The sequence below is a fragment of the Patagioenas fasciata genome, chromosome 25, assembly GCF_037038585.1.
Source record: "Patagioenas fasciata isolate bPatFas1 chromosome 25, bPatFas1.hap1, whole genome shotgun sequence".
Taxonomy (NCBI): Eukaryota; Metazoa; Chordata; class Aves; order Columbiformes; family Columbidae; genus Patagioenas; species Patagioenas fasciata.
Window position 1 is genome coordinate 4834580 of NC_092544.1, and position 14713 is coordinate 4849292.

General features: G+C 51.7%; 2 protein-coding genes and 1 long non-coding RNA gene across 3 annotated transcripts; 2 read left to right on the plus strand and 1 right to left on the minus strand.

Moving 5' to 3' along the window:
• Positions 1-616: 616 nt before the first annotated feature.
• Positions 617-2577, plus strand: SH3BGRL3 (SH3 domain binding glutamate rich protein like 3). The gene is made up of 3 exons (XM_065857154.2): positions 617-774; positions 1139-1306; positions 1645-2577. The coding sequence occupies exons 1-3, from the start codon at positions 727-729 to the stop codon at positions 1708-1710; spliced, it is 282 nt and encodes a 93-aa protein (XP_065713226.1). The 5' UTR covers positions 617-726; the 3' UTR covers positions 1711-2577.
• On the minus strand, positions 2571-13224 carry UBXN11 (UBX domain protein 11). The gene is given in 13 exon segments (XM_065857318.2): positions 2571-4300; positions 5098-5244; positions 5872-5939; positions 6160-6263; positions 7070-7190; positions 8367-8444; positions 8750-8967; positions 10183-10297; positions 10770-10846; positions 11854-11908; positions 12721-12821; positions 12903-12959; positions 12962-13224. Coding segments are annotated over 13 exon segments (1446 nt in total). The 5' UTR covers positions 13101-13224; the 3' UTR covers positions 2571-4134.
• LOC139825583 (uncharacterized) lies at positions 5491-10925 on the plus strand. The gene is made up of 3 exons (XR_011735714.1): positions 5491-5954; positions 6790-7009; positions 10669-10925. It is a non-coding gene; the product is annotated as an uncharacterized lncRNA (long non-coding RNA).
• Positions 13225-14713: the final 1489 nt, after the last annotated feature.

Consider the following 14713-nt stretch of genomic DNA (forward strand, 5'->3'; position numbering starts at 1 on the left):
CATCGGGTGTGTTACATTTCTGGCTGTTTGTGTTCCCAGGCTGCTGATGCCATGTCCTGAGCTCAGTGTGGGCCAGGACTGTTTCTTGAATTCCTTTGTCCTGGCAGCCGGGAGCTCTGGGCATTGGGGTGCAGAGCTGTGCCAGCTGCCCTCTCCCATGGGTGCTGGTTTGCACCATCCCCTTTCCCTGCATCCTCCTGGGATGCAGGATATGGCTCCCCGGTGATGTGTTGGGGACACATTTACCCTCTGACCGTGTCCCAGAAATGTCACCTTGTCATCTTCCTCCTGCCAAACCAGCCGAGGTGGCGATCCCATCTGCTGTACATGACTGCTGGTCGCCATGCAGGGCAAGTCTTGGGACTTAATTTACAGAGCACCCCGGGCAGGGGCAGCAGGACCACGATTCCCCCGTTCCCGTCCCCCCGTGCAGGGCGGTTCCCGGTTCCCTCCGGCCGTTGGGCGCCGTGTGTTCCTACCAGCCTTTGTCTCCCCCATTGTTTGTACGGACTGTTTTGAGTATCAAATAAAGCCGCTCTGCTCCATCGTCCGCAGCTCCCCGGTGCGGTGGGGGTTCCCGGGGCGGGGGTGCCGAGCCCGCATGCCCGGGCCCGCCGGTCCCATTGGTCCCCGCGGTCACATGCCGGGCGGTGGCGGGGCCGCCCGGTTCCTCCCTCCGCACCTCCCTCCGCCGGGCTGAGCGCAGGGAGCGGCCGCGATCGCAGCATGAGCACCCTCAAGGTCTACAGCACCTCGGTGACCGGATCCCGGGAGGTGAGCGGCGGCGGGGGACGCTCCGGGCCCCGGCGGGGCAGGGCGGGGTGTCCCGGTGCCCCTCTTCCCTGGGGTGGGCGTCTCTTGTTTCCCCTGGAGCTGCAAAGCCCCCCCCCATCCCCATCCCAAGTGTCCCTTCCCCTGCTCATGCTGCACTACCCCTTTCTTCCCCCGAATCTCCTCCGTGCTGGGTGTCCCCCCCCCATGCAGGGCCGAGCCCGGTGCCCGGGTGGGGTCTGGCCTGTGGCCCACAAGCAGTGGTTGCTCCATGGGTGCTGTGCTGTGTGTGGCACACTAGGGTGTGTGTCTACCCTTTGGGTCCTGTCCAGCTCCCCATAACCAGCCTTTCCCACCCGGCTTCCAGATCAAATCCCAACAGAGTGAAGTAACCAGAATCCTCGATGGGAAAAACATCAAGTATGAGCTGGTGGATATCTCCCAGGACAACGCTCTCCGGGAGGAGATGAGGGCGAAGGCGGGCAACCCCAAAGCCATCCCGCCCCAGATTGTCAACGGAGATCACTACTGCGGGGTAAGGCTTGTGCTCTGCGCTGGGGGTGAGCACAGCGGAGGTTGAGTGGTGGGCAATAATCCTGTCCCTTTGGTTTTGCTACAAATGATGTCAAAATGCTTTTCAAAAGGTATTTCTTACGAGGTGCACAGACAGGGCGCTGCCAGGGTTAACAGCGGCTTGTGAGAAATGGGATCCAGGCAGGGGGGTAATAGGGCTGTCCACGCTTTGCCCTGTCATCCTCTATGCAAGTGACTGTCACCTGTGCTGTGAACCAGCGTGTGCTGCCTGCTTGGGGACCAGTGGGAGCGTACAGCTCACTTTTGCCTTGCGAGTGACTGTATGGCTTTTCTTTGCAGGATTATGAGCTCTTTGTGGAAGCGGTGGAGCAAAACACCCTGCAGGAGTTTCTGAAGCTGGCCTGATCCCTGGGCTCCTCTCCCATCCTGGACTCTACCTGCATTCCTGAGCACCCTCATCTCCAACCACCTTCACTCCCAGGTTGTCAGCGCTGTCCTGGCACCGCGACTTGTCATCCCATCACAGGGAAACCCATGACCAAAACTACTCATTGCAGCTGCCTACGATTCCATCCTGCCTAACCCTGATAATCATCTCAGAGGGATCCAAAGAAAGTCTGACGCTCGCTGCACATGGCCTTTGAACAAAGCTGGGCCTGGCTCACACCGCAGCTTCCAGTGCCTCTGTAAACAGCAAAGCCTCTGGGGCCGTGCGAAGTGCAGCCGTCCGTCAGCCCTCTCCCCTGCAGGGAGAGCTTCTGCTTCAGGAGGGAAGGGCTTAGGGTTGCATGTTACTTCCCACTTCTTCCAGTTGCTGTTAAATTGTACATCCTGCTGCCTCACTGCCTCTTTTTTTCTTTCATCTCAACTGCAGAGATTACGGCAACTAAGTTGATTTTTTCTTTATTTTTTTTGTTTGTATTAATTTAATGCAAAAATACTGCACAAAGCTTGGGCCTGACCACCCACCACGGAGGAGGCCAGGGCTGGGGAGGAAGGCCGGTGTCACTCGACCGGCTCCTGGGCGGGAAGGATGGGTCTAGAAGCGGGACCAGCGCTGCTGCGCCTGCCCTCGATGCGGTGCCAGGGCTCCCTCGGGAGCGTTAATGGCTCAGGGCTGCTCCAGAACAGCTGATGCTCCAGCTGTCTTACCTTTCCTCTTTGAGTTGAGCTTTTTGCAACCTGGACCAAGTGCATTTTGTTTTCCTGCCAAAAAGCAAGTTTATAACCAGTGTTGTCTTCCGAGATGCTATTAAATGTTACTGTACCTTTCACGTTGGTACTCGTGGATTTCCTTTAAATTTCGTTTTATTTTGACTACAGGTTTAACATCACCCTGCATAATGATTGAGTCATTTCCAGCTCAGAGAAGCTGAGTCAGTTGTACTTGCTGCTGCAGCCTGACAGATCTTAACACCTTAGATTGCTACCGTTAATCAAAGGCTCAGAGGACTAATCTGAATATCCTACAGCACAGTAGTGACAGGTACCTCTCTTGAGCGTTCTTCTCCTCTGCGTGTTAAGAACAGGGCAGCTTCAGCCAGACATGTGAGCAAAAAGCAAAACCCCAGCACCAAAATTACTCCATCAGTTATAGACCGGGATATAGGGGGGCAGCGGATAAGGCTGCCCCATAGGAGGGTCCCCTGTACACTCCTGTATTTGCTATAGGTGGAAAAAGGAGGAAACTAAAGTGGAGCTGTGGGGGTTGAGTCACTAGTCATGGGGAAGTGGTTGGTTTGCACAAGTGGTGCTGCTTCTATTTGAGTTTTGTGGGGCCCAGCTCCGGTGTGGGATCTGGGCAGTGCTCTGGGCCTCCTGCCCCTTTCCACAGCAACCGCGCCTTCCAGATCGAATGGAAGCGGAAACTGCAACTTAAGTAAATGGTTTTATTGGGAGCCTGTGATGAGGGCTCGGTCTCTGCTAAAAGGGAACCTGCCAGATGGTGCTGCCTTGCACAAGTGCGAGTGTTGTCAGCTGCGAGTCAAGTGGGAGCTTGTTGCAGCTGCAACAGGAAGAATGTGCTGGGGAAAGGGGCCTGCACAGCCCCAGCCTGCGGGAGAGCGTGGAAGATGCTTTACGGGGGGTTGTGCAGAGAAGCAATGGAGGGATTATGCTCTTCTCCAATGACACGGTGTCCTGTTGCAGCATCCAGCTGTAGAGGGAGGCAGCTCAGGCGGTGGCGGCGAGGCTGGGCCCGCTGGAGCCGGGGCTGTGCAGGGGAAGGAGTTGTTCCCGTACAGGAAACCCAGGAGCGGGATCTGGCTGAGATGGGGCTGGCTCAGTCCCAGCACTGCAATGGCTCAAGGCCTTTTGGTTTAGTTTCACTGGTGACTATATATCTGAGCCTTTTTCTGTTATGGTGTAAGTGCAGTTGAAGTCTGTAGGGAGCAGCTGTGTGTGGAGAGCAAACCGATGCTGTCTGTCTGTCCTGCTCAGATAGGACTGATGCTGTAGAGAATCCCTGAGCCCAGCTAAGCAACTGCCTGGTACCAGTGGCTTCCCTGGGTAGGGATCAGCCTGTGTAACCTTCAGCAGAGATGAGCTTGGCTTTGAGCTGACAGAAATGCCCCTGTGTTAGGAACGCACCTGTTTTGGGGAAAAGTGTCCATGTGTGAGGCAGCAGGACTGGGCCTGGCACCCTCTGCCAAAGGCCAAACAGCTGCCCCTGAGCTCTTCTCTGCATCCCAGGTAACAGCACAAAGAAACTAAATCTGGAAAGACAACCCTCTCCTCCCTTCCCGGCTGGGGGAGGTTTAACACAGCTACGGGTGCGAGGCAGCTCCTTCCTCTTGCAGAGTTTGGGGGAGCAGCTCTTGCTGGGACCTGTTAAGCTGGTTGCAGCTCTGTCCCCTCTTTTTGGGAGGGGTCTCCTCTCTGCAGCAGCAAGGAGGCACTGGGGATCAGGCCACATTCCTGCAGGCTCCTGGAGTTGTCTGCGTACACCCTCTGGGGAAAGGTACTGATGATCTCATATGAGTCTGAGTCTCCACCCCTAGGAAAAAACAGCACAATCTTTCCTACGCAACGGGATCCCCCAAGGTTTTGCTGAGATGCTCTGGCTGATCCAGCTGCGGTTATGTAAGAGCAGAGGGAGAGATGGTTTCACAAGCACAGGCCCAGCAGGAAAAAAAGGCTTTCTGCCCAAACTGCAACCAGCCAGGCACGGAGCGGCTGTTCCAGGCTGCAGCGGAGAGGGAGGCTCCTGCATCCCAACAGCCATGAGCTCAGTGTGGGCTCAGACTGAGGCCAGAGTGAAGAGGGGAGACCAAGGGGTCCCTTCAGCCGTCTCTCACTGTCCCCAGAGGGATGTGTGAGCCCTTGGGCAGTGTTAAATGCATACAGATATGAAGCTGTATAAGCAAAGGATGGTGTTTATCCAGCAGCGGTTCCATCAGCCGAGCCGAAGGCTGCAGCTCTGCTTCCAGGCTGCACCATTTTGGGAACGGTGGCAACAGGTGAGTGCTGCAGAGCAGCTGGAAGGAGACAGAGGCAGCAGTGGGCCTGGGTCAGATGGCAAATCTGAGAGGACAAAAGAGGTTTATCTCTGCTGCTGGTCAGCTTTTTGGCAAAGGTGGGTATTAAATGAGCTGAGCAAAGCATGACCCTGGCAGTGCTGCCCAGAGAGCATCTCTGGTGCTGGAGCCAAAGCAGCAGGGCATGCCGGCAGCTCCCGGAGCTGGAACCCTCGGCCCCGCTCAGCTCAGGCTGGTCTGTTCAGGCTGCTCCTGTTCTCCAGGGCCCAAGAAACCTGCCCTGGGGCTCTGTGGAGGGAGGGGGCCCTGAGCCTACCTGGCACGGTCAAGGTGTTGGCGCAGGTCTCCTATGGTCTCTGTGAACAGCATCTTCACGATGTACGTCTGCTCCCCGCTCTCAGATTTGACGCGGAGGGTGCAGACATCAGGGGTAGAAGCTTCGGTCTCTTCAGCCGTCTTCACCCTGGAGATTAGAAAACCCTGTCTGCTGAGGAGTAAGGGCTCTGTCTGACCATGGGCGAGCAGACCAACCTGCTGCTTTGCTTCCCCTGCTTAAAGGTGCCTTGGAAAGAGGGCTGCTGACCTTTTTTAGCTTTTTCATTTTAGATCAGGGCTGTCTGGTAAGTACTTTGCCCTACTTTTTTGATTAAAAATAATCTGCCTTTTTCTTTTTTTCTCATTAGCTATTTGGGTCTTGTCTTGCCAGAAGACTGAGTGGAAAAGCGCTGTTAGTGTGACCTCCCACTTGGGCATCGGTTTCCTGGAGGGATTCTCCCATTTAACACAACTGTAAACAGCTGCTTAGATGGTTTCAACCTCTTGGGCCTTGGCTTGCTCTCAGTAGAAGTATTTCACAGTAGTAAGAAACATTGTGAACAACAGCAGCTTTTGTTAGAGATGTAAAAGATAATTGAATTATTCATGGTAAACCTACTATCTTCCCAAAAGACTAAACTTGGACTTTTTTTCTAATTATTTCTAAGATAAACTGGGCAAGTCTATTTACTTCCTCAGCTGAAACCCCTTTAAGAACTCCTCAGTGATGGAAGAGGAGCCTGACAGGGCAGGGATGGAGGGGCCGTGCCCGTACCTCTCCGGGGCAGCCAGCCTGGGTGTCTCCACCAGGATCTCTTTGCTTCTCCGCACCCCACAAGCACCCTGAAACCAAACCAGGTGAGTGTCACCACAACCGGGGCCAGGCAGCCCAGGAGCAGGTGCCAAAGTGCCACGTGTGCTCTGGCGGAGCCCTTCTGGGTGGAGAGGACGTTCTGCAGAGCTGAGAGAGGCCCAAGGAAGTGGTTGCTGGTGCTGTGCAGGGCGCTGAGCCCAGAGAATCGCTGCTGGCCTCATCCTGGTGGTGTCTGGGGTTCACTTATACCTGCTTTGCTGCTTGGGCTGAGCCTCGGACACCGATCGCTTCTCCTCTGTGTTTTGAGGGCTTGGAAAGCTTGTTGAGAAACTGCTCCAAGGAGACTCTGGGACCTGCCAGAGCAGAGGGGAGATGTGTCCATGTGTAGCCTTTCTGACAAACAATTTTCCCCCAGAATTGGCTGATTTGGTGAAACATGAGAGCGCAGCAGCCGACAGGGAGAGCTCTAACCTCCCCAGCTAGGCTGGGCCTGGCTGTCTCCCCGTTGAAGCTTGTCCCACTTTCTGGGCCACTAAATATTTGATTATCAACAAGGAGCAACTGTGCAGCTTGGCCAGCACACAGCTGGGACGCACAACAGGCAGAGCCCTGGTTAGCCCTGCATGAACTATCATCATTTTTACAGACTTTGAGGATTTTTCATCTTGTGGGGTGTATTTGCAGGTGTCCATTCCTTTTCCTGTGGTGTCACTGGACGATTATTTGTGATTGGCCTTGAGATGAACGAGCAAGTAGCACAGTTTTATATAAATAGGAAGATGTTGCAATGCATGTGTTGACGTTATTTAGTTATGTGTGCACAAACCCACTATTTTCTGTCTATATGACTGACTGTGTTTCATTTTCCAACCCTGACAGGAATTGCTTAAGCAGACTGCTCAACTCCAGAAGCAAAATGAGGAATCTGTGGCCTGACCTTATGTCCCATATTCTATGAAAGTCTGAAAACGAATTGTCCCATATTCTGCACAATTAAGATCGGTCTGGCTGGAAGACGTGTGCCACTACGGAACGAGCTTGTATGACAACCAAAAACTGTGTGCAAGCTGCCCCCGCCACCAGATCTGCAGGGTTCTCGGTAAGGTTTTGCCTCTATTTGGGAGGTAGCTGCATTTTTAAGGCAGGTTTAAGAATTTACCTGGGATCTCAGTGGTTTCCTGCACCTCACTTGATTTTGAATGGCCAACCACTTGACCGTGGCCAGGAAAACTCCCTGGAGGGTCTCTCTCCCGAAATACCTCGTCCCTTCTGTCAGTGACCTGTTGAATTAAGGCCAAGAGCCATAAGCAAATCTGAGTGTTGCACAAGCTGCTTCTCACTGCATCAGAGCACAATAAACAGCAACTATAACCAAGTGTTGTAAACCCCAAATGAAACCAAGCGAGCTGCTTCCTTGGGCACTGCCCCAGCTGTCCAAACTCAATTAAATGCATTTTCAGCTCCTACAGACTCTCTAATAAAACAAATCCTCAAATTTCCAGGATTCTATGATTTGGAAGGCAGAGTGCTACCCCAAGGCCCCCCACCCTGTGGAAGGCTGTATAAATAGGGGCAGTTTTTCTGTCTGTGTTCCTCTTATGTTCCTATTACACTGCCTGTCTGTATCTCGGGTGGATGCGCTCTGTGTCTGTATTTACCCCAGATTACTGTGGCTTCCAGACGCAGCCAGCTGTGCGCAGATTACAGGGAACCACAGCCCCCAGAGCCTTGCACAATTCTCCTCCCATCCGACTTGGGCACCTCCACACCTCCCAGCTCGCTCTGCCTGTCCTGACCTCGCGCTCACCCGTGCAGCTGTGCCCTGTTTTATTCACAGAGTGGGTAAGTGCACCCCTCTGGTTATGCCTGCTTACGTTTTGGATGCACTCAGAGACCTAGATTAGAGTCCTCCGAGGGCTCTCTGCCCGTTTTCTGCCTGAAAACGTGGCCTTGGCTTTTTGCCACTTTTGAGAAATCAAAAAGTGGGGCCCAAAAGAGCCTCAGGTGGCCAAATCCATTTAAATTGTGGCTCAATAAACTCTCCCGACATCCTCCTTGAGATACACTTGTTCGAACTATTTTTAAAACTTTTCCAGGGGAACTACTTGAGAACTCTTCTTCTCCTTTTTGTTACACAGTTCTTCAAAGGCTGCACCTACTCCTGCTCTTCTACAAAGCCTTCTGTGCTCTCAGAAGTCCTGTTCCAAGCCGAGAGGCAGAGAAGCCGTTCAGTCCGAATGCCGAAAGGCTCACTTGTTTCCTGTAACGGCTCTAGCAGGTGTGCTCCCAGCACACACATGCACAGAATTAAGCTGCATATACGCTTTGTTCACCAACTTAATTTGCTGTGGGGAGCATTCAGCAGATTGGTGAAAGAAACCTGAACAATTTTTCTTGGGAAGCAAGAGAGCAATTTTTTCCAAAAAGCTGACAAATAGGGTTTTTGCAGCGCTTACCTGCAGAGGGATGCCGTCTGGGTAGCGATTTTGCAGCTCCGAAGGGAAATAACCGTCCATGATATCCTGCAGGCATTGCTGAAACAAAGTGGTCATACTTTGTATTTATCCCATGACTGATATTCCTTCTGGGCTGCTCCTATTTGTGTGGTGACTGCTGTGCTGAAAAGTCTGCAAAGACCCAGAATCTCCATCTTTAGTACATCTTTTAGTGATTTTTAGTCTTCATAGGCACCATGGGAGCGCAGGTAAGAAACTGGAGCTCCTTTATAGGCCGGAGATGAGCTCCCAACCCCTGTTCCTACACATTGCCCTTTCCTGAGGCTTAGTGAGAGACAGCAGGATGGGTCCAAGTCTAAACTCCTTTACAGACCTTCCCCTACCTGCGTGGACGGGTCCTCGTAGGGCCGGAAGGGTCCGTTGAACATGACGATCCCGTTCTGATACAGCGTGAGAGGGAGGGGGTCTGGCTGTCTCAGCCGAGCCCCCCCAGACGTGTACTCGATTTGAGAAATACCTTCTCCAGCCAGCACATTCAAATCCTTCACGTTCTCCAAGATTAAATCAAAATCAATCTGGTGTTTGGCAACAACTGCATCACCTACGGCAGAGGGATTGGAGTGAGAGGGGAAGGGGATGCCAGCGGAGCAGCTTTCTCTCCTGTGTGAATTTGCGGTGCGTTTGTGTTTAACATTTTTTGGGCTGGTTGTGTTGCCTCTCCGCGCTTTGCCGTTTGCACTTTTGCGAAGCGTGGTGCGATGTCGCTGCCGCGGTGCAGCGCGGCCAGGTTTACATGGGTGTGTGCAAACCGCAAGGGCAGGGCAGCAGGAACAGCCTGAGAGCTGATAGAGCTCCCCAGCCAGCGACGGATGCAGCCGGCTCCTTACACACACCACCCAGCTCCTTTGTCATTTCAGGAAGGTTGCGATATCCCTTAACGAGGTGCTGTAAAATGCACAGAGTGAGAAATTTAACTGGTTGGATTAACTACATTGGGTAAATGGATCGGGGAAGAGGTGCCGGTGTAAACACTCCTTGCCACCCACAGATTGCTCGCTCTTGCTGGGATGCTGCCGAGAGTGGTTATCAGGGTGGTGGGTGAAACAGTAAAAACAGAGCTGTGATGGGGCAGAAAAATGAAATCAGAAGAGGAAATGAAAGCAGAGGTGTAGGCAGAGGTGTAAAGCCTTTGGTATTTTCTGTTCTGCTTGTTTTATGATTTGGTAAAGCAGAGTTGGGGAAATCTTCCTTAAAAAAAGGTACTTGAGCTGAAAACAATTAAAACTATTTCTACTGCTTTTCTCATCTCCTCCCCTCCTGCACCTAAGGGAGGGAAAGATTAGTTAGCTAATATTTGCATAGCGGTTAGGAAGCAGCATTGGCTGTACAGCCCAAGTATTATTCTTTCTTTTTCTCCGTTACCACTTCCTAAGAAGTTTTTGCCAAATACGCTTGGACCTCATACAGCACAATCAGGTTCCAATTAAACCGCTCACGTGGTGGTTGAAAGGAAAGACAAACAATACTCCCTGATGGAGCCAGACAATGTGGGTAAGTTACTACAGCTACCATGTACACAAAGCATCAGATTCTGTTTTCCACCCATTTTTACTTCCGTGTCATTGGGGCGATCAAGCTTCACACGTTGAGGGTACATGAGCTCTTCAGGAAGCAGCTGCAATCAGGGTCTCCTTACAAACGGCTGAGCCAGCAGGTTCTCTGCTCTCCCCGTAGATGTGGCTTACAAAATATATAACAGGTTTACAAAATACCAGCTTTCCGATAGCTGCTTCAGCAAAGGGCGCTGGTGCTTTACCTGGCTTCCAGACGCTCCTTGCCGGCAGCTCCTCTTCATCCTTGAGCAATTCTAAATCTTCCAGCTGCTCATGTCTCTCTCCAACCCAAATCAGACCATAGTCATTTAGAAACCGCTGTAAGAGGAAAACACAAGTCAGCGTTGTAGAGCGGAGCTTCAGAGGACTAAAATGGAAGCCTGAGAGTGCTCAGCTGTGATCATGAGAAGCAGAAGGGGAGATGAAAAAGGGTTGTCATGGGCTCTTTGGCTCTGGCAGACAAGCTCGTGGACAGAGTAGAAGTAGCTCTGCTGGTAGTAAAAGGGAGAATGAGTGTCTGTAGTGACGCAGTAATTGCCCAAGACTGTAGCAGCCGCAAAGAATGTTTCTACAGTCCCAGAAATCAAAACGAAGAGGCTTGCAGGACGCACAAATGTTTATGTATTAAAAAAAAAACCCCAAACTCCTACTGCCCTGTAGCTCATATCCAACCCGTTCTTTCTTTTCAGAGGGGCGAGGTGGAGAATTGTGATGATCGAAGTGGCATCCTGAAAAAGCCCAAGCAGCCCAAGATGGCAATGACCTCAAACCCAGGGTGCAGATGTCTCACCTCCATCTCCCAGACCTGGGTCTGCAGCTGCAGGCACCTCATTTCCAGTTCTTCTGCTGTGGATGAGCCAGGAGCATCTGAAAAGGCAAGAGTTGGTTTTTCCATGTACAGCCTCAAATAAAAGCTGTAGATAACCCATGTCCCAGCACCGCAGCACCTGCTCTTGCTGTGAGTGAACGCAATGCAGGAGCTGAACATGAGCTCTGTGTGCTGGACCCTGACAATTCAACCTGCAGCACCTCGAGAAAGATGCTGACAGACTAAGAGACAGTTGTGAACAACACTGGTGGGGTTTTATGCTTTGGGAAGCCGATGTGAGCGATGCTGTTTGCAATTACACGATAAGAATTGCTTGCCTTACTCAGTCTTAAGGGACCTATTAAAAAAATGAGCAGGTGTCCACTAAAGCTGGATCCAGAAACCCAGGCCGACTGGCTGGAACAATGTGTGATGAGGTACAAACACATGGTTGTGGTTTCACGGGTATATTTGTGTTCTCTGCTCAGGAAATGGAGAACTTACCGCAGCTTTGTGCTAACAAGGTAGTTGGGCCATGCAGGAAATGTGTCTGGGCTCAGCTGGAGAGCTGCTGGATTCCAAGGAACAGAATGGAGGGGAAAACCTTCAGTGACTCACTCAAAGCTGGGCTCAATTTAGAGTTAGGCTGCCTCATGGGACAAGTGAGCGTTTAGACCTGTAGTTTGAGACTCCATGTAGATTTTTGGTTTCCCTTAGCTCTGTTTTTCCAGCCCGTTTGCAGTATTTACCATTCTTTTTGTTGTGACCATCCTGAGCGGTTGCTCTGTGCTCATGGAAACTCCGTCACCCAGAGAAAATAGGTCAGGAAATAATGTTTTGCACTGTACCAGAAAAAAACGAGTAACGGATGCGAGTATAAAGGCAAGATCTGCTTTGGCAAACGGTACCACGTGCGTGTAACTGATACCACTCGCAGGAGAGGCTCTCGGGCTTTTAAGGCAAAGCTGGCTCAGCAAGGAGGGCTCGGAGCCCGCTCTGCAGTGCCGGGAGCTCTGTAGCTCTCCCACAGGTAGGAACAAGGTCCCAAGGGTAAAACAATATTTACCTTCTCCTTTCTGAAGAGTCTTCAGCTCCTCTTCAAGTTCAGCAATCCTCTTGTCCTTCAGGACCAGAACAAATAATGACCGTGTTCAGTTCCTTGGCCTTCAGGACCTTGAGGTATAATTCAGTCCTGGCTGGGGGGTTAGGGGTGTACCTACTCTCGCCCCACTCAGAGACAGCCAAAATAAGGGTCAGAAAGGGCGTACCACCTCACAAAAACCTTAATTAGACCCAAATGAGGGGTAGGATATAAACTTGCTGCTCCAGGAATAGGTGAGGCACACACTGACCTGTCTTACAGAATCATTTTGGTTGGAAAAGACCCTTAAGATCGAGTCCAACCATTAACCCAACGCTGTCACTAAACCATGTCCCTAAGAACTTCATCTCCACATCCTCCCCTCCTCCATCTGCAAAAGAGCTGCGGGCAACCACACAAAATCCTGCCCCTGTGCTTCCTGCGCGTGCTCTGACCTGTGAAAACTAAACCAACGTCTTTGCAGCCACCTCTTAAAAAGAAATAAAATTAAAAATAGGGTATTCTAAGTTGAAGAAGTGCAAAGAGGTCTGCTCCAGGATGACTCTGCGGTGTGAGCAGCTGTTGTTTCAGAACGTAAAAGGAGGGAAATAAAGTGTCTGAAGCCAAACAGCTGATGGTATCAGTGAAAGGTGCTGAGAGTCTTGAAGCCACAGCAGGGACCGTCCGCTCTCCCACCCCCAGGACTGATACAATTGCTCTCTTGCTTTGCAAAGGCTTGTTTGTGTAATTAGCCGGCTACAGGTTAACTTGTTTTAGCCCAAACTAGATGTGAGCGACTTCAATTGCCAAAGCTGGGCACAGAAGAGGTTCAGTAAAGGGCAGGATTTTCACCTTCAGTTGGATTTCTTGGGCTTGTTTCTCTATTGTTTCCTCCAACAGAGTGATTTTCTGCATCATGGAGGACACGAGCTCCATGTCGGTGTGAGCTGTACCTGCAGGCACAAATATGTGTTACCTATCTAAAATAGCACCTGGTAACAGAGGCTAATCCCCTAATAACTGAGGGTCTTTACCCTGCATGTTCTTTTTCAGTGTTGGCCCCCTCGTGTCCCAGGAGACGGGCTGGCATCTTTGAGAAGAGGCATGAAGAGCATGAGAGAAAGAAAATAGGTCAATATTTTGGATATGGCTTCTCCAAAAACAGGTAAAGAAATACTGGGGCTATACTGAGGGAAATAGAGGGCAGGAGGAAGCAGCATGGCCCAGTCCATTCACTCCCATAGACACTCTTATGCCAATTAGTTGGTGCTCGTTATGAGCCGGGACCCAAGGGAAGGTGCAATCTCAGCAGCTGGGAGGAGTAAACACAAAATGGGGCTGGCAGAAAAGCACCGTAACACTCGTACAGAGCATCCCGCACCACACAGTGAGGCAGAAAGTGGCAATATTGAGCTATTTTAACAAAAAGCACAATACTCTGGGATTAACAGAAGTGGCGAAACTCACTGGGAGGGGAAAGGGAGTTTTTGCTCTGAGATCTAGAAGGAAGGATGTGACCTAAAACTGAACTGTAAAAATAGATGAGGCTCCAGTGTGCTCTGGGGATGTGGAAACCGTCTGTTACTTATCTGATCGGAGACAGATTGGAAAGAAAAAGCTAAAACATTGCAAAACATACAAGGGTAAGAAAAGCCTTATCGGTGAAGGCCATGAACTTGGGCAGCTCTGCCCTTTTAGTACAAAGAAGAAGGGATAATATGTAAAAATAAAGCATAGGTTCATTAACTTTGAAAAGATTTGCAAATATTTTCAAATGTGCAGTCCAAAAAAGCCTAAACTGCGCATTTTTCTCACCAGCCCTACATCCTTGCTTTCTGTGCAGAGCGGGTGTTCATGCACCCACCACTTGCCTTTAACAGTTAAAATCCTTGAGCTGGTGGTGTCTCTGAGCCTGTTACCGTCATGCGCGGCCCTGTGGGTCCCCAGAAGGCCGGTAGCGTTCGGCTTTTTGAAGGATCTTTGGCAAAAAACAGACTTAAAATAACAGTGGTAAGCGGTACCGCCTGGTGGGGCGGGCCCTGGGGGGGACCGATGTGGGTGGGAGCGCTGGGGACGCCCCGGCGTGCGCTGGGGGGCACGCCGTGTGTTAGGGTGTCCCTCACAATGTGGGGGGCTCCCAAACCGCGAGGGGGACCGGACCCCCCGGTTCCCGCCTTGGCGCCGCACTCACCCCGCGCTCAGCGCCCCGCCGCCATCTTGTTTACAGGCGGTTGCCACGGCGACGCGGAGCCGCCACCATTGGCTCAGCGCTGGTCACGTGGAGGGCGAGGCAGGCCCAGGACTACACGTCCCGGCATGCACCGCTCCGGGGCCGCGGGGACCCCGGTGATCGGGGCTGATTCGGGCCGGGACCGCTTCACAGAATCACAGGATGTGAGGGGTTGAAGGGACCTGGAAAGCTCATCCAGTGCAATCCCCCCATGGAGCAGGAACACCCAGCTGAGGTTCCACAGGAAGGGGTCCAGGCGGGTTTGAATGTCTGCAGAGAAGGAGACTCCACAACCTCCTTGGGCAGCCTGGGCCAGGCTCTGCCACCCTCACCCACAACAAGTTTGTCGTGGTTGAGACAGACAAACGACATGGACCAAGTTCTTCCAGGATGAAAGCAGTAGATGCCATTTATTGCCACAAGTGCATTTTTATACAGTTTTACCAATTCATGTGTCTCTTCACTATTGGTTACAAGTTACAGCAGTAACATCTCATCAATTTTGCTATCATCAGTGTTACTCTTCTACTCCCTTCTCTCTCACGGGTACATCCTTAATATCTCTGGATACTCCTTTACTCCCATCTTTCTCATGGGTAGGCCTTCATATCTTCA